The 20873-nt window shown below is 34.1% G+C and overlaps 1 protein-coding gene across 2 annotated transcripts in view; it reads left to right on the forward strand.

The window, feature by feature from the left end:
• Window positions 1-20873, forward strand: part of LOC140448012 (uncharacterized) — a 124436-nt gene that overhangs the window by 27267 nt on the left and 76296 nt on the right. The window contains exon 1 of one of the 2 annotated variants that reach the window (XM_072541050.1): window positions 763-1042. The exons of the other annotated variant lie outside the window; for it this stretch is intronic. Coding sequence (XP_072397151.1) covers window positions 947-1042 — 96 coding nt within the window. The 5' untranslated portion in view covers window positions 763-946. Of the gene's footprint in view, window positions 1-762; window positions 1043-20873 lie in introns of those variants that run through there. 2 annotated transcript variants of the gene reach the window in all.

The following is a 20873-nucleotide window of genomic DNA, read 5'->3' on the forward strand; positions in this document are numbered from 1 at the left end:
TGTAAAAATTTGGTCTATTATTGATCTATTTGCTCTAAAGCCATTAAAAACAAGACCTGACACAGTCACAACACAAAGGCTATTGAAAATGGCGGAGACGAGAATATTGAGAAGGATTAGAGCAAATACTCTGCGAGACCGAAAGGGGAGTAGAATCATCAGAAGATAATGTAACATACAAATCATAAATGAGTGGAAACTAAATAGAAAGAACAATGGCATAATTGTATAAGTAGAATAAAGAAGACCGGTCGTCAAAATAGTAAGACATTAATTACCAAAGGTGGAAGAAGTATCGGCCTACCGCGCAAAAGATGGAGCGAAAACTTTCCATAGAGCTATTAGTCCACAAATGAAAACACAAAATTCCAAATTATGAAACAGAAATCGTGGTAACTTTTCTCTTACTTGTTCCTTAGGAGAGTTTATCCACATTTGGGAAGAGTTCATCCCCATCAAGGATGATCACTAAATAATACGATTGGGAAAACTGTCCACAAGTACAACTAATCAGAGGCTACAGAAAATTTGAGATATTTAGGCAGGTTTACGACCAGCGGAGACTGTCGCTATTCATACACTATTAGTTGGTTATGGTTATCAATTGTCCGCGTATTAAATTAAATGCGCTCAAAAGTAGCGGTTTAAATTTTTTGTTACTGTTATTAGTTTATGATATATTAGATATATTGCAACAAGAATCTCCCCCTCGTACATCGTGCACTAAACACACGTGAGCGACTCAGTCTCACCTGTCCATTCACAGGAAATACAGAGTCAGTAGTTGTTGTTGTTGGGCTCAGCTAAGGTCGAGAACGGGTCCACTCGATAGCCAGTGTGCGAGGCCGAATTCATAGCCGACTGTTTTGTTTTGGTATCTACGCAATACCGCGGCCGACCGTGATTTTCGTTTTGTTTTGTTCTGTGCTAGTTACTTGTGTCCGAAATGGGAAATAAATTGTGCAAAAAGAAATCGCAGGATGCTGTGGATAATGCTAGCAAATCACCCTCTCAGTTCGACAGGATTATCAACAGACTGCACGTGAGTTAAAAAAAAACTAACTAAGATGATTTTATTAAGTTAGAGTTGCGCGAATATTTTTGTAAACATAAAACCAGTTTCTTCGGTGATTTCAATGATGAATAAGAAAATCGTTCGGGGGTTAGTCATCGTTTTGAATTTACTTTATAAGGTTAGGTTCGCAAGGAGAGAGGTATGCATTACAGAGCAAAGCTAATAACTGGTTTGTCATTTTTATTATAAGCATAATACATTACAAATTACTGAATACTTATTTTAAGCGTTTCACACATACAAGTAAAATTACTATTAACTAATTTGTCACTGTTTTGTTTACATTTTGTTGCCAGGAAAATATGTTCAACACTTTATTACCTAATAAATTATGTCTACACCTTTAGGATATAAATGTGTCGATTTTGCTTTCAATTGGGACACTTTTTTGTAGTAAATTAATGGCTGCACGGTTATTACTCTAAACGTGATGAAAACCTCTTTCCGAATATTAGAAGGAAATGTGGTAATCAACTTACTTAAAATAAATATTAGTATAATAAGAAAAAAGAATGATTATTGTCATAATGTCGATGGGACAGGTACTCACGATTTTAAGTAGTTTTTTATTGGTGTTAAATTTTGGCTACCGGTTTCAAGGCTTACAATATATGCCCCATCATCAGGCTCCAGTACATAAGGTAGAAGAAAATATAAGAACAATGAATGTTAAAGACTGGAAAGTTCAGTGCAAGGACAGAAAGAAATGGAAAATAGTCACGACAACAGCACAGAGACACAGTAAGCTATAAAAATGATATAGAGGAATAATCCACCTCACTCAAGAATAGGATTTTGAACGCCATGATGCTTTAATCCCTTGAGATTGTAAAGCTTAATGAATGAAGGAATTGACATATTAATTTTGAAAAAGTCCATTTTTTGACATTTCAGTTATTGACGTGATAAAATTTCAAAAAAGTAATTATGATATTTTAACTACTTATAAATACGATTTACGATAAAAAATACTCTTAATGGTATGTATTTAAGGCATTTCAAATACATCGATAGGCTTTGAAAAAGTTATATTTTAGCGTATCTCCTAAAGTTACAATCTCAGGAGTATGTAATTTACCGATTATATCTAAAAAAATTATAGTTGAAACGTCATTTTCGTCAGTTTTGAATTTAGTTTTTTTATCACTCTTGGCTTTAAGCATATTACCTCTACCTCGCTTTCTTCGGGTAATATGTTTAGAGCAACACAAGCATAATATGTATGTTACAGTTTTTCTTTTTCCCCCACAAAACTATGTGCTGTCTCCTACAGCAACTGCACTAACAGTATCTACTTCCAAAAATTCAGTTTCTTCTTGCTTATTGATTTCTATGTCATCTAAGTTATCTCCACTATCTATCCAGTCTTCATAATCATAGGTTTTTTTTTCTTTTCTTTGATTTAAGTTCTTTTGCACTCTTAGAAAAGCACTCTTTTCTATTTCTTCAAGTTTTCTGGTATTCTCCTCTTCTTTTGCCTTATAATAGTTTTGCCACACTTATGAATTAACAACTCATGGCATTTTTTTCTTTCCTCTAGTGGTCGGATTTGGCCAGAATAATGCTCTTTTAAAGGGCGCTAATTAAATGCAGTATCAGGAGCGGTAGGCTTAAAAATGAACAAAAATACTGAGCCGAGACCAGATAAATATAACAATACAAAATCCATAGAACCATAGAACATGTTGAACATTATGTATATCTAAGTCATGTCATCAAACTAGGAAAACCAAATCAAGATGCTGAAATTAAAAGAAGAACACAACTGGCATGGTGCGCTTTTGGCAAACTAGCGTATATCTTGAAAAACACCTCCATTCCTGTAAACTTAAAGAAAAAGGTGTATAACACATGCATACTACCAGTTTGTACCTACGGCTTGGAGACAGTAACCCTTACAAAAAAATCTGCTAAAAAATTAGAAACAACGCAAAGAGCAATGGAACGAATCATGCTTGGAATATGACTGAGAGATAAGATAAGAAACACCGAGATAAGACGTAGAACGAAGATTAGGGATATTGTGGTAGAAATTACAAAAATAAAATGGCGCTGGGCAGGTCACGTAGCTCGATATAATGACAACAGGTGGACACGGAGAATTCTAGAATGAAGACCAAGGACGACAACAAGAAGCATGGGAAGACCTCAAAAAAGATGGATAGATGACATAAGAGCAGTGGCAGGCAAACAGTGGATTAGATTGGCGCAAGATAGAGAAAGATGGAAGCAATTCTGAAAGACCTACATTCAGGAGTGGATAGAAAATTGTTGACAAAGAAGAAAGGGCGCTGACACATCTAAAGGGAAAATACTGATTGAAACAGTTACTGTAGCATTAATTTCAGTAGTTATTAGTTTTTTGGGACTACAAAACTATTAATCAGGATTTCTTGAAGTTCCTGGTTTGAGTGAGTCACAAACTGTTCCTGTTATTTCATCTGCTTGACTTACTATGTTTAGAGTCTCCTAGATTATAGGGTTTCGTGAATGAATTCTAGAAAGCTCTAGCATACACTGTTACAAAATATTTTTTCCATACTTGTTAAGGTTGGAGAAGGATCCATAGCACAAACCTCAGGATATTTTCATTTTACTTTTTATAGCAAAGTTATAAGTACGAGGTTCTTTAAATTCTTTTAAAGCAACAGCAACTGAGCTTCCTCTTCGAACGACTAGAAGCGCTGCAGCAATTTGATCCGGAGTATTTTTTTGTCGGAACTGTTGTCAGTTCGTAAATACTGTAATGAAAAGAAATTAGTTATGAACATGTAGTATCCTTCTTCTTCTTCGTTTGTTTTTGGGTTTCGATTATTTAATCATTTACCCAGTACATGTAAGGTTATGCTCGTCTTGCTCTAGGCAATGCACAACCAGGGATAAATTTCTATTTCTGTTTACTTTACTGCTAATTGACAACTGGGTGATACTGAAAGATAAGCTTTTCCATTTGTTTATCTTCTTCATTTAAGGTTACTGTTTACTGCTAATTGACAACTGGGTGATACTGAAAGATCAGCTTTTCCATTTGTTTATCTTCTTCATTTAAGGTTAGATTAGACTTTTCTCGTTTGGGGGTAGCTTCCAAACATTGTCACATTAGGTTTATGGGTAATGCCACCTTCGGTTAGGATTAAGGATTTTAAGGACGTACATTTTTGTATGTTAGGATATTTACAGTATTTTCTAGATTTATTTTGTTATTTTGACAAGTATAATTTTTTTTTTAAGATCGATTTGAAAAATTTTGATGAATTTAATAATTATTTTTATAACTTTGTCAGAGGGTTTATATAGAATACTATGTAAAGATACATGTAGTATCCTATGATTGACACCCCCTGTCAATGACACCCCATGTCAAATTCATAGTTAATCCAGTCACTGACTGAGGTGTCAGTAACTGGATAGACAAAGATGTATACAATCCAGTAATTAACAGGCCTCCATTCAACTCTTGTATCAAATTCAACATTTCCTATTTTAATTATTTTACTCAACATTTTTTGACACAAGAATATCAGGAAAATATTTACGTTAGTACAGCTATAAAATATTTTTTTTTTTCACGGCTACCTTAAATAAATTTTGAACTCTACACCACAAAATAATACACAACCGTACTCAATCGCTTAACAAAGCACAAAGGCTTTATTTATGGTAGTCAAACTTTGTGTAATGTTGTCATATCCATCTTTAAACATTGTAGTGAAGTAAATTTAAATCGAGGATTTTTGGCTTCCTTAATATTTAAAGAAATCTTTGAAGTGTCATTAACTAGATAAGTGTCAATAACTGGTAGGTTTACCTTTATCTAAAATTGTAAAATTCGATGATTTGTATCAACTATTTTTTTTTCTACATCATAATCATCTACATCACTGCCAAAAGAACTGAAATTGTTCACCTCTATTCTAAAAACAATGAAAAGGCCAGAAAACTGCAAAAGTTTTGTTTATTTTGTTTTGTTCATAACATGAACTTTCATCAAGTAACGGTCGAATCCATCACATTCCTGCTATTTCCTCCTAAATGAAATAAACTCATGGACAAAAATATCGAATATTTTGGAATTTTTCATTTCTTTTTGTGTAGGTAGTCATTATTATTTCAAAATAATTTTAGATTACTGATTTTACTCATATAGTAGACTGATATTGGTTTGAAATATTTTGTCGCTTATTCAGCGTTTAGTGTCATTCGTGCATTTTATCATAAAAAAATCGGTTGCCTGTAAAGTCGGTTTTACGGGCGAAGATTTTACGTGACAACGTCTTTTTCTCGGTAGAATATTTATTGATATGAATATTATTAAATTGCACAATAGGAACAAGGAATTGAATAAAAATAAGAATTGCACAAATTTTAACTATAGAAATATATTTTGTTTACTAAAACATTGTACATGTAAACTTAAACTGAACTAATTTCTATTTGAGTGATTTTCACCGATTCAACGCGCCTAATTCTCTAGTGCTGCGCGCGCAGCGGACCGATCATGTTTGAGTGGGAGAGAGACGCAAGGCATTCGCCGGTCCGGCGGGCCTCTCTCTCGTTCGGTGACTCATCGTAACAGACGTGAGCGGGCGTTACACTTTTTCATGAATGACTCCGAGCCACAACCTAATTTAAGACGTTGTCACGTCAAAACCTTCTACACGTAAAGGAAAAAAAAGGCAAAAAATCATAGTAATTCCGTTATTTTTAGTTGAATCTATTAAGTTTCATTAAATATTGTTTTGATTCAAGTAAATGTAAAACAAATATGCCATCAATCCGACACTGCGATGTAGCCCAAGCAGCACAGATTGTAATTTTGTACGAGGAAGGATATACACAAAAAAATATCGCACGGCATCTCAGGAGAAGTCAATCTACAGTTTTGAATATTTTAAAAAGGTACCATGAGACAGGCAATTTTGTGCGAAGGCCTGGTCAAGGACGTCCAAGGTGCACAACCGCAATTGATGACCATTTTTTGGTTCTTAATTCTACAAGAAATCGCCCATTGACATCGATGAACCTCAGAAATGAGCTACTAAATGTCAGACAAGTTAATGTGAGCTCAAAACCAGTTAGACGAAAGTTAAAAGGAGCAGACTTAAAGCCTAGACGTCCTCTAAAAGTTCCACGTCTTTTCCAAAATCATAAAGCTCATCGTTTAGAATTTGCAAGAAGACATATTCATTGGAATATCGACAACTGGAAAAATGTTTTTTTTTTCACTGATGAGACCAGAATCCTATTATATAAGCCAGATGGTCAAAACCACGTTTTCACAGAAGAGTTGGAGAACGATTCGCCACCTGCAATCTTACCCAGACCGTTAGTTTTGGAGGTGATGGCATAATGCTTTGGGAAGGTATTAGTTGGGAGGGACGCACCGCACTTGTGGAAGTGATTGGACGAATAACTGGTGAGACTTACGTTCAAAACATTCTGCAAGATCATGTTTTGCCATATGTTGGTTACATTGGATATGACAGATTCATGTTAATGCACGATAATGCTCGACCACATGCTGCTGCCATAGTAAGTAAATATCTTGATGAGATCCAAATTCAAAGATTGGATTGGCCACCATTTAGTCCGGATTTAAATCCAATAGAGCATATGTGGTATCAGATAAAACGCCGCATAGGACAAAAAAATCCCGTTCCAAATACGATAGAGCAGCTTCGGCTTGCTGCACAGGATAAATGGAATGCTATTTCCCAAGGGTATGTCCAAAATTTACTTGCAAGCATGCCTAGAAGAATGCAAGCAGTTATAAAAGCTAGAAGGGGGAATACTCGTTACTGAACATGCACTTGTTTCAATTAAAAAGAATTGTTTAAGCAATTTAAGTTAACATTTAAGTTTAGAGTAAAAAAATCTTATTTTTCTAGCATTAAGCATTATTGTTTTTTTCGCAAATTTCTCCGCGTAAAAATTTAAAATAGTTCATTAAACATTGTTCAAATAAACTCTTTTCCACAATAAACTTGATTGACCAGAATTTATTAAAATCAATTAGAAAATTCCAAAACATTCGATATTTTTGTCCATAAGACAACAATTAAAAAAAAAACTATTTAACTCATCTCTATTTACAGTTATTTGTAATGTCGGTTTTCTTTCAACTTTTGTTAAGTTTTACGACTTAATATTTTTTCAAGAGTTATCACACAGAAAGACAGAGACAAAATAATGTTGGCATTAGTTATGACCAAAATTAATTCTACAAAGAAACATTTTCAATAAATTTCATTGTCGTCATCATCAATGCCGTTATAACTCTTCGCGAACCTTTGCCGCGTTCACTATTGCACTCTTGTAGGTCTACTGGCAGTATTTCACACTCTCTCACCTCCGCTTTTTCTAGATCTGCTCTGACTACACCCTCCTCCTTTTTTTAGGCAGTCCCTAGATCTCTCGTCTTGTCTGCTTTTTCCAAAACACATTGTTTATAAGTCGACTCTTTTTACTTAGAATCATATGTTTTGCAAATCTTAGTCTATTGGTCGTTATGTATCTTTCTCTCTCTAATTCTGTTTCTTTATCAGTTTGTCATTATATTTCTACAAGGGCCACATTAATTCGAAGGATTTTGCGTTCCCACACTACAAATTTAGTAATTTATTTTTTTAGTGTCCATGTTCCACTTTCATACGTGACAGATCGGTACTAAAGGATTCCTTTTTGCTTATATTAATTAAATAGTGATTTTCCGGACGATGAAAATAATAAATGTGAGCCTTAATCTGCTTTTTTGTTTCATCCGGAAGTTTAAATTGATTGCCATACAGTCCCCTACTGTCAGTCTAGGGCTTCCTGAATTTGATTTTATCGACAAGAATCAGAAGCCGTCGTCGTATAATATTTAGTATCTTGCACAATGTTTTTGACAAATGCAAAGATTTATATCTTTCTTAACAAAATAATATCCTACTGTACAATGTCTGGTAGAAATCTTCACTTATTCGATCTATAACCTTGATGCTGGAAGCAAGAAACGACGTCTGTCCATTATAGTCCATGTAATGAAAATCCTTGAAAAGCTTGAGCTCTTCTTCATAGGTCACAATTCGACATATATGGTTGCAGTTGCAAATTTTACCCTGCAAACCAAACAACGTAAAATATATTATATCATATATAGTATATTTTTTGAAGAAGAACAGAAGAGTTAAAATAAGCGTAAAGGAAAGATAGTATCCTACTATAAAACAGGCTTGCTGAAATTTCGGATGTTTAATATACCTATAGATGCAGAAAAGTATTTTTTATCATAAGAAATTAAAATAAATGTGTCGTTTGCAGATTTGGTCTTCTTACCTTGGTAATCTTAATATAATATATTAATATAATATAATATAAAATTCACAAGGAAAATAAATTCCTGCAGTCAGCTGTATACCATGCATCACAAAAAAGAGGTTTAATTCTTTGTAAGTAGGTATATTTAAAAAAACCCTTAGAAGGGCTACATTAAAATAACAATTGTTTTCGGAATAATAATTGCATCATCAGGTTAAAAGCAGGTTAACATGCCTGAGCCACCAAAATATTAGGGTAAAACCCTTTACAGAATTTGAAGTTACCAAAAAATGTACATATTGTTGTTAAAAATAAAGGATATTTAAGATTTCATTAGATTTAACTTCAGGCAACATATAACCATGCCTCACGTGAGTACCAGCGTCCGGAGGGTAGACCTCTTCAAACGGACTTCAGCTGGCAACTAAGTTAGTTGAACATGTAGACCAATTTGTTGTTCTGATTGTCTTTGATGGTGTTCAAAACATATAAATAGATATGTACTGAACAACATCAGATACGACCTAAATCCCATCAAAGGTCAAACTGCGCTTAAGTATCTTATCTTCTACTGTCTTTAACCCATTCACTTCTGCACTATTTGTTAAACGTTCGCCAGAAGCGGAGCCATTTTAAAAAAACTATTGTTTTGATATGCAATATTTATCGTTAATCATCATCATTCAATCTTCGCTTATCCACTGCTGGACATAGATCTCCCTCATAATTTTCCATCTATTTCGATCTTGTGCCTCTTGCATCCAATCCAGTCCAACGTGTTGGTGGACGACCTCTGCTTCGGTAGGCATCATCTCTTGGTCTCCATTCCAGTATCCGCTTTGTACATCTATTATCTGTCATTCGAGCCACGTGACCTGCCCAGTTCCATTTCAGTGTTGCTACTCTCTCTACTACATCAGCCACTCCTGTTCTTTGTCGTAGCTGGCGATTTGGGATCTTGTCTCGTAGTGAAACGCCCAACATAGCACGCTCCATCGCCCTTTGACACACACGGATCTTTTGAACTGTTCTTATCGTTAATAAGTCCATACAAAATGTTTTTTTAAATCTTGTTTTCATGTCACACTTGAGTGCCATGAGCATCCAGCCAAAAATGTATCATGCAGTGCGCACTGTTACTCAGGTGTGACGGCTGGAACGTGACATTTTTATTACATACAGTTTACACATATTGTAAAATATATAAATTTTTTTATACAATAAAATAAAAAAAGAATATATACATAAAAATACAAAAATAAATACTAATACTAACTAATAGTAGCAGTTCAGCAGAAACATTGTGATTTCCATTTATGGTATATTATATTCCATCGCAAGTAAAATATAAACAATGACATAGAAAACGGATGATAATATTACAAAATTCAGTTACTTTTACTTTATAACACGCCCACGAAGTCACAACTGCTTTCTTCTTCTTTTTAGGGTGCCTGTCCGTTCCGAACATTGGCGATCATTCTGGCTATGATGACTGTTGGTTGCTATACTAAATAGCTGTATTGAGGTCTTTCTATACCATTATCTCAGGATATTCTTCTTCGTCCTGGGGCTCTTTTTCCTTCAATTTTACCTGGCAAAATGCATTGAAGTAGCTCGTATATGCCTTTATTTCTCATCATATGTCCCAAATACTGCAGCTTACGGCTCTTCACGATGTTGACCAAATCCGCAGTTGTGTTCATCCTCCGCAGTACTTCTTCATTGGTGACTTTGTCTGTTCATGGTATCTTCCAACTGCTTCCTACCAGCATTAACAAAAAACCGGCCAAATTAGTATGAATAATGTCACTTATCACGCGCTGCGCCAAGTATTGGCATGGCACGCAAAAGTGACATGAGCATTGAATGGATTAAGTACTGCCAACCCAAAAATTTTAATACACGAAATAGAGCACGTGGTAGAGAATCTCGTTTGCAACGCTGTTTTACAAAAATCTCAACTTTCCAAAAATTATCGCTTGCAACTTTGTTCAGCCGAGCTATCCAGTTACTTAATGAATTTTATTCTTTTTCTTCCTATGCCGTCCCCATTAACGGAGGTTGGCGACCACATTTTTAAAAGCTTCTCTGTCTTTTGCAACGTGGAATAATTCGTCTACAGTCATGTTTGTCCAGTCTCGAATATTTCGCAGCCATGACTTCCTCTTGCTACCTATTCCCTTTTTGCCATCGACTCTACCCTGCATGATGACCTGCAGAAGACTGTATTTAATATTTCTCAGTATGTGTCCAAGGTATGCAGTCTTGCGTACTTTTATCGTTCTCAACAATTTTTTATCTCGACCCATCCTTCTCAGCACTTCCTTATTGGTGACCCTGGCAGTCCATGGAATTCTCAACATTCTCCGGTATATCCAAAGTTCAAAGGCTTCAATCTTCTTAACTATTTGCGCTTTTAGTGTCCATGTTTCTACCCCGTACAATAGTTGCTACCAGACGTAACATTCAACAAACCTCAGTCTCAGCACAGTATTCAGATTTTTGTCACAGAACAATTGCTTGAATTTTAAGAACGCTGCCCTTGCCATTTCTATTCGTACCCGGATCTCTTGGTCTGGATCTAATTTTGTGTTGATGTAAGCTCCCAGATATTTATATTTTGTCACTCTCTCTATTTGCTGTCCACCAAGAGTTAGTTGTTCATTATTAATTGGAGTCCTTGATACTATCATAAATTTGGTCTTATCTGTGTTGATGTCAAGTCCCATTTGAATGCATTCACTATTTATTGCATCTAGTAAAGTTTGTAGTTCTTCTTCTATTATTCTTATTATTGAATTTTATTGACAGTATTAATTTTCACCGTAAAGTATATATGACCTTCGGTTTGTCTAAGTGTTAAAAGTGTTAAACTCTAAAAATGTTCTACTTCTCTGGTCAACAAAAGTTACGTATTTATTTGCACAGGCAATTGGCATTCTCACCGTAAATACATTACGTACATAAATATTTAAATTGCACGAAGTAAATAATAGGAAAATATATATCTCACTTTTTTATCTATTGTGTAAAGGAAACATTGAAAATGCAAATAAGTCGTTTATTAATGCTTGGGAATAGAACGTAGTATCTATTATAAGGACGGTTTTCTAACGGTACGAAGAAGAAACATTGCACATAATTTACTTGCAATATCGAAAATATAATGCTAATAAGCGTCATAAAAACTTCTAAAGTGAATTTTTAATTAACACAACTAACTCTTAAAGACGTTGAATGTAGAGTACGAATTCAGGGGGAACTGTCTAAACCTTTTAAAATAAATAATGGACTGCGCCAGTGAGACCCACTCTTCTGTATACTGTTTAATCGGGCCATAGGAAAATTAATACGTACACCACGAATCACAACTATTGGTTCAATATATAATTAATCAGTGCAAATCCTTGCCTATGCTGATGATATCAATATTGTTGGGAGACCTGAAAACGCTGTAGAACGTATGTAGAATTAAAAGAACCAGTTACAAAATAATGTTTAATAATAAATACCAACAAAACGAAGTATATGAAAATAAGCACGTAACCACAAATTATATGACCACTTGTTATAGAAAACAGAATTTGTATACCTGCGAGCGCTACTTAATACTGAAAATAATACTACCGCAGAGATAAACCGTAGAATTTGCACGGCTAACAGATGCTATTTTTGGGCTCAATCTTCTCCTTAAATCTACAATTATATCGAGAAATAAAAAACAAAACTGTACAAAACAATAATACGCCCAGTCCTAACATATTGGTCAGAGACCTGGACTCTAACAAAAAGTAATGAAAACATGTTAGGATATTTCGGAAGAAAAGTATTAAGGCGAATTTATGGAACAGTTACTGACAATGTAGTGTGGAGAACTTCGAACTTTATAGAATATACCAGGAACCAGATATCATAAAACATATTAAGATACAACGTCTGAGGTGGGTAGGGCATATAATGCAGATGGAACAAAATGATAGAAAAACGCTCCTTGATAGACCCATTTGTCAGAGAAGAAGAGGAAGACCCAGAACAAGGTTCCTTGATAACATCGATGAAGACATGATAAATATGGGAATGCGTGCTTGGCGGAGGAAGGCGATGGATAGGGACGACTGGAGAGAAATTCTTGAGGAGGCTAGGATCCACGCAGGGTTGTAAAGCCAGAATGATGATGATGATGAGTTTTTAATTATTACTGCCAAAGTTATAGTTGGTATTACGACTTAGATATATTAAAAGGAGCATTTAAGTATTACGTAACGGAACTTTTAAAGATTCTCGACCCCCCTTGCCTTTCCTACTATGTAACGCATCTAACATTTTTCTGTACCTCACTCTCACGAATTAAACATTACGTAACACCCAAGTGAGCACTTCTAGCTAAAAGTAACACTTATGTTGCAAAAAGTACCGGAAACTCGATAAAGTACCTTTGTTATTGTTTTTTATCATTTGCGCTAATAATTAATAGAACAAGAGATTTTTAACTTTAACTTACGACTATAACGACTTTTACTACTAATTTTACAATTTTTTATGTCTTCCTTACTAGGCCCCATGCCTACAAACATTTTTTGCTCCATCACCTATTGTTCTTCTCACCCATCTTCTATTTTATCATTTTTTTATAATTAACTCTTAATATAAAGCAACGTACTTACATAACATGTAAATGGGAAGAAAAAGATGATTAAAAGAGCAAAGTAAATATTGCAATATATGTCAAAATTTCTTTGTTCCCCATTCTGTAACCAGGACCTTTACGTACTGCTTGTATTATTTTGTCCATTATTATATTAAAGAGAAGTGGGCTTAACGAGTCACCCTATCTGACTCCGCTATCTTTGCCTGTATTCGAGTATGGGAGTATATGTTTTCGATGGTTTGTATAATATTGATTGGTATGTTTTTTTTATACAGTAGGTGTAAGACGTCTTCGACTTGGATGCGACTGAAAGCCTTTGTCGGGTCTATAAAACATAGATATGCTGATTTAATGTACTCGACGGCCCTTTCTGTGATTTATCTTAGTACAGATACGGCGTCTACGCAGGATATTCCGGATCTGAATCATTGTTGTTCATCTGATACAGTTGTTAGTTTATCGATTTTGTTCGTTGGGACTTTTGTGGTAAGCTTAATTGCGGTGTTCATTAGATGTATACCTCTATAATTGTTGGGGTCTTCTTTATTTTCTTTCTTGAACATTGGTATCATTATGCTGTTTCTCCATGCGTCTGGTATCTTGCAGTGCAATATTAGTTTTTGTATAAGTTTTGTCATCTCTAGGGTTATACTTTCTCCTCGGTGTTTTAAAAGCTCGTTGGTTATTCTGTCTGGTCCCGGTAACTTTCTATTTTTTGTAAATTTATAGCTATTTCTACTTCCTGAAAACAGATTTCTATTTCGTGTCCTAATTCAGGTATGCTATTGTGTTGATTATTATTTTCCTTTCTTTAAACAGTTCCGTCAGGTATCTTTCCCATTCGTTTGCTGGTATGTTACTGTATTCCTTAAATTCTGCCATTTCTTTGCGTTGGTTTTTTATGAATCTCCATATTTGTTTTTGTGTACCGTAGAAGTCGCTTTCCATCCTTTTTGTAAACTGTTTCCAGTGTTAATTTTTTGTTCTTCTTACCAACTGCGTTTTATTTTGTGTTCTTCTATAGGTGTCTCGGGATTCTGGAGTATTTGATGTTTTTATAGATATAACTAGTTGCGAAGATGTTGAAGAAGAAGTACGACAACAAAGCTTAAACGCAAGTAAAGCGGCGGGTTCGCTTAATGACACAATCTGGAAGAACAAATACCTAAGACAAGACAAAAAACAAGAATCTCTAAAGCAGCAATTAGACCTATATTACATACACGGTGGAGATAAGACCTGATACATCCAAAACGAGACGACTACTAGAAATAACAGAGATCGACGAATATCAGGGAAAAGTCCGTTGGATAGGGAGAGAAGCGAAAACATAAGTAGAGCATCCAATTTGCAAGACATAAATGGATGGGTGACAAAACGGAAATAGGAGTGGAATAAACACATTAGTAGAATGGCAGTCTACTAATGTCACCATGGAAGTCACCAAATGGACGAAGAAGTATTGGCAGACCAAGAAAAAGATGGTGCGATAATTTAAAAAATTTAGTAGGCTAATATTGAAGAAGAAACAGGCTTTAAAGCCTACATACAAGAAGGAAGAAGAAGAAGAATGTGTCAAAATACGAAATCTCCAATAGCCGGATAACGTTTAAAGATAACGCTTAAAGATGACACGTTTTGACGAAGGAATACTATCAAATCCACGATAGTTCTATCCTAGTTAATTTGACACCAACAACGTATGATTTAAACAGAACGGCGATTAGTGACACACAGCTCATGTCTCATTGGACACTCCGCATGAGAAATTTAAGGTGGAGGTAAATTTAATCTCACGCGGAGGTGATGTGAATTGACCACCGAGATCGTGAGATTTGATCCCATTAGACTCTTTCTTCTGGAATTTTCGTCTATGCGAATAAGAGACAAATCACAGTAGTCGTCAAAGCCTACATAACGCATGCCATCGGTCAAATTCAACCTGATTTATGCTCCAGAGTCATAAAAAATTGGACATTTCGTAGCTTCCAGCCATCAGATTTTTCAATATAATTAAACAAGATAATTATTAAAATTTATTTTTTAATACGTAAATCCGATATAAATTTTCATCAATTTTAATTTCACCTACATCCTCTACTTTTAGGAATATTTGACAACTATGTACCATTATGACAGCATACAATTTAATATCTGATCATTGTCACGCAATGATCCAATTTAATGTCACATCAATGATCAAATTTAAATCTGTCAGAACAAATACCTTTCTAATGTTAACAACACACTTGATAAGAACACATATCATTTCTACACTTCGTTATGTAAAAATAAAACATTCAATTTTCCACACGAACTTTTTCATAATAGCACTATTAACCCCAATTTACCTTTAAATGCAGTTGTAATCGGCACGATATCAATAACGTCGTCAACATCAGATTTACATACGCTTGGCTTGGGTAACACGATTACATGTTCTTGCTCGAACTTATGAACCTACTACTCCTACACGTTTTGTTTACGCAATAACTTTCGATCGGCAATACTTATAATTAGTGATTTAATTTTTTTAATTTTACGATGAGTAGACTCAAAACAGAAAGGCTACAGGTTTGGGTGGGTGGCATCAGTAATGATGTATGTTCAAATACGAGAGAAAATACGCTAAAATTACTATAAACATGTATTCATTATTATTAAAATATTTAAAAAATCTTTTCTTAAGAAATTTAGATACAGTGGGAGTCTGTAAGGAGAAAATGCCAAAATATGAACAGAGTCATGATATCGAAACAATTATGAGTGTGTAACTTTAACAAACGTTAAATTAAATAAGCCTTGCACTAAATCCTCAACCAATCACAATCATGTATTAACATTAAGACATCAAACTCTGTATAATACGTACCAAACAAAAGTAGCATCAACGGAAGACATAAGGAAGAAGGCTACAAATTAAAATAAAAAAAACACGAACTCTGAGATCTAACGTGTCAAGGCGCCTGGACAAGATGTTATAAAGGTAGGAATGCATAAAATAGAGAAAAGAATGCTTAAAATTTTAAACTTTATATGGAATTAAGCAATGGAAGAAAAGAAAATACCCAACAACTTAAATTACTATATAAACTATTCTATACATAAAAGCGATAAATCAGAGATAAAAACTATTGCCCATGTTCATAATATTTCTTCCCAAAGTTCTACATTAATTATTTACTAAAATAGTAACGATAGGATTTACTTGATTGTCAATCAAAGGCACGTGCTTTGTGTACGTGGCGTGCCACCTTCATTTTGGTGTCTGACTCATAGGGGCAGTGGTATTAGTAATGGTCGTATGCCGCAAGGTAGGAAGACCGGGGTCCTGCCAAGTTTTATATTTGGAGGGCACAAAGCTTTTGCAATGCTATTTTGACGACACGGGTCTACTCCATTCTGGTTATGTGGTAATTACATTCTTTTTTTTCTATTTTGTGTTCATTCATTTATACACTACGTTACATCTTCTTCTAATGTCTTCACTTCTCTTTCGATCTCTCAGAGCGTTTTTTCTCAGTACTCTCATCTCTGCCGTTTTCAGTAGCCTTTGCGTTGTAGCTGTGTCGGGTCTTGTTTCTGAGGCATATGTCATTATTGGTCTTACACTGGCTTTATAAATTCTTGACTTCATCTCAGTGTTAATGTGTCTGTATCGCCATATAGTGTTATTAAGACATCCTGCCAGTCTATTTGCTTTTTGTACTTGATCTCTCACTTCTTTGTCCAGGTCTCCATAGCTTGTTCTTCTTCTTTCAGTACCCTGTCCCATTATCGAACGTTGGCGATCATCTTGGCAATAATTGCTTTGTTTACGGCGGTTCTAAATAAATTAGTGGTGGTCTCTTGATACCATCTCAGAGATTTCGGAGCCAGGATGTTCTTCTTCGGCCTTAGTCTGTATTATGAGGTGCAGAAGGTTATATCTCTCTGGATGCCTCATTACATGACCGAAATATTGTCCCTTTCGAATTTTTATCGTTTTTGTTATTTCTGTCCTCTTTTTCATTCGATGTAAAACTATTTCATTTCTTATTCGATCAACCCAACTTATCCGCAATACTCGTCGATAAATCCACATCTCAAAGGCCCCAAAATTTTTTCATTAATGTCTCTATAAGGGTCTAGCTCTCCATACCAAACAGCAATGTGGAAAATATGATAGATGCAGATAATGAAGATATCAAGCCAGAATAATGAAATAAATAATTAAAATATATCAATAAATAAGGTCATATTATAATAAAATATTAAGAATATTAAAAATAAAATAGTTAAGTAAGCACAAAATACTTTTCCAAACAATCAAACAGCTAAAAAACGCATTAGAGAAGAAATTTTAAACATCACTCGATTGTCATTTAGAATGCCACTGATGGATTCGAACATTGCATTGGCCACTGTCATATAGTTAATGGTCGTAATTCTGAATATTTGATTTAATAAAATGTCGTTCAAATGTCATTTGTCTTTTATTTTTTACAATTTTCGTCCTAGTTTAATATAACAGATCTCCCCGAATATTTTATAAACTAATTAGAAAGGGATAGCTAAATCCTGTTCCTCAAAGGTATCACATTAAAAAAAGTCGATGACATCATAACTTCGACAAATCTAAGATAAAAAAAATAAATGTGCAACAAAAAAATTACAATTTTTATGTAAATTGATTGACACATTGTATGTAAATTTTTAACGTTCAGCATAACTTCAATACAGTCCCTAATTGTTAAGCCAATTTTAATTAAAATCTTTTAATAATGACCTCGTTTTTCTTAAACTCGGTTTTCGTCATAATTAGTTTTCATAAAAATATTTTGGCTTTATAGATTTAAACGTTTGGTTTGATTTAATTCCATTGTATATCAATTATTATTTATAATATTGCATACAACCAACTTTATAATAAGAATGTTTAACAAACATTGGTAATGACCAGATACAATAATAGATAGAAGCGGAACTAACTTATAGAAAATCAGAACAATTTCTTCAATATACCATCTGTTTCTGTAAATGGGTACATCTGCTGTAATAGTTGCATGTAATGAATGCTTTTTAAACTTATCATTATCAGTAATAAAATAATAAATTGCATTTAGAAATGTAAATATTAAATAATGGTATTCTTGCTTATATTTCAGTTTTGTCAGATCACCAAAAAATATTTCAGTCAGTAAAGTCATTAATATAATTCACACCAAATTTATTCTACAAAAATCCCCTGTACACCATTCATTACAGTTAAAATTTTGAAAGGACCACAAAAAGGTGTTAGTCTAGTCTGTCAGTTAGATAATACTATATAGGGAGCGGATTTCCTTTTTATTATGGAAAGTGAAAGTGGTCCAAACAATTTTAATTCCTAAATTAAAAAATCCATTAGAACACATAAAGTATTGAGTTTACTACAAATCATCATCATCATTGATGCTAAGATTCAAGTTGAGCTTCGATTTTCCTTGTTCCTTCATTTGGTCCTATTGTTTGCAGCTTGATACCAGTTGGTAACATTGATCTTCGTGGCATCTTTATCTACATAATTCATCTACATCACTACATCATCATACATCTACATAATGTTGAACTTATTTCCTATCTTTTTAAGTTTTTCTGATGATCCTTTTATGTATGGCATTATAATTTTCTTCGTATTATCCCTTTTGTATGCTGTAGGATCTCTTTCTAAGTTGTTAATATTGGCAATATGATTTTAAAGTCGTCTACTTTAAAATGTATAATATATGTCTGACTTGTCAATATAAATGAGTCAGATAAAATTAAATGATTAGAAGAATTTTTCACCAAGTAACAAAAAACAAATTTTGTTTAATTTATTAATGTTTGTGTTTTGGAAACGATTTCCGAAGTGGAAATTAAAACCTAAATAAACTTATTTTAACCTTCAATTGTGGCTTATTCCCAATAAAATAGTAATACTTTTAAATTGTAAATCAGCCCTCTATCTGCGATAGAAATCTCAATCAAAAAAATGTTACTGTATTTAAGACTTTGTTTGTTATAGTTCTTCCCGTCTCCAAAAAAGCTGGACACTGCCTTGTAAATATTTCATAAAATATAAGGCGATTTATATTGCCAAAATTTCTAGGTATAATCGTTCAAGTTCAGCTTCTGGTGGTATCCCAATTCTTTCTACAAATAATGATTTCTCTCAAATATTAAAATTTGACTTTCTGTCGAATGAAGCCTTTTTTGAGTTTTTTCTAGTTTATATTAAGAATCTTGCATTCTTTGCATTTATAGATCATCTGACTCTTCCACGGAACTATTTTTTTTAGAACCAGCTAAATTTGTTAGATGACCTGCCCAATAAAAACAGAAAAATTCTATGCGGTGACTTTTAATATTAATTATGCTGCTGCTTGTGCTACCCGATTGTCCTTGGTAAATATATTTGAATCGTATGGCCTCACAGTGCACGTCTATTCTCTTACACGAATTACTAAAACAACATCTATCATAATTGATTAAATTGTCTTAGATTTCTTACCTCCTGATGTTCGCTCTACAATTATTATTGCAGAAATTATCTGATCGTGAAGCAGTATATACCAAGTTTAACACTCCCAACAAACCCTCCTCGAAAACCAGACGTTTTTTTGAAGACCAGACAGAATTTTTTCCGCTCAGAACTTTCGTAAATTCCAAAATTTATGCCCGACTTCTGGGCTGCACTTTTCTTCTTTGGACGTGGACCATAATTTTAGTTATTTTTTAGATCGGCTTGTCTGTATTTTCAATAAGGCATTTCCTTCAAATACAATTAAGCCAAAACATCACAAGCCCTGGACTACCAAAGGTATCCGCATATCAACTAAAAATATACGTTCACCACTCTAGCTGTACATCAAGCAATTGACTACCAACGTGTCTGTCACTGAATATATCACTAGGTACAGAGAAACCTATCTAAAACTTAGCAAAACAGCTAAAAGATCGTACTATCAAAATCCTCTGGGAAGTGTTGCAAAAGAAACTTGGTCCATAATAAACAAACTTCGAAATAAAACAAACACAGTTCAAACCTTTTCCCTTTCAAACCCTGAAAATTTAAATAAATACATCGTTGATGTCAATAAAAATATTTTGCCACAATAAGATCCCATTTCCTATCTACCCAATTCAAAAAAGATCTTGAATTCATTCTTTATAAGATCAATTGATAAATATGCTGTTCCAAACAATTAATTAGTATTCCAAAAGCAAATTTTCATGTAGTACTGATGGATTATTTATAAAAATGTTTAAAGTCCTGGTCTAATTAACTAATGATTCCTTTGAAAAAGGTATATTTTCAGAGTACCATTACTATTTCTCTTCGTAAGGGTGGAGAAAAATCGAATGTCTGCAATGATAGATGTATTGTCGTACTACCGGTACTATCCAAAGTTATTGAGAGGCTTATAAAAACCCGACTTATATCCTTTCTAGTTGAAAACAACATCGTATTACAAAATCAGTTCGACTTTTTATCTAATTAATGTACCAATGATGCTTTGCTATCGCTATGAGGTTTACTAAGCACTGCGTCATAATCTTTACACTGCCAGTTTTTTTGACTATGCCAAAGCTTTTGATTGTGTAAATCATATTTAGAAAAATACAAAATTTCTACGGAATTCAGGATATTTCTTTGAATTGGATACGATCTTACTTGGGGAATAGGCAGGGGCGGACTAAGGCCCAGGCAACCTAGGCACGTCCCTAGGGCCCGTAATTGTTAGAGCCCGAAAATTAGGTTTTTATAGAGTCTGTAACTCTACCGTGCTACATTAATATACACAAGGCCTGAATCGCTCACTGTCGAAGAGAGTTGGGCGGGGT

This window comes from Diabrotica undecimpunctata, chromosome 8 (assembly GCF_040954645.1).
Source record: "Diabrotica undecimpunctata isolate CICGRU chromosome 8, icDiaUnde3, whole genome shotgun sequence".
NCBI classification, from domain to species: domain Eukaryota; kingdom Metazoa; phylum Arthropoda; class Insecta; order Coleoptera; family Chrysomelidae; genus Diabrotica; species Diabrotica undecimpunctata.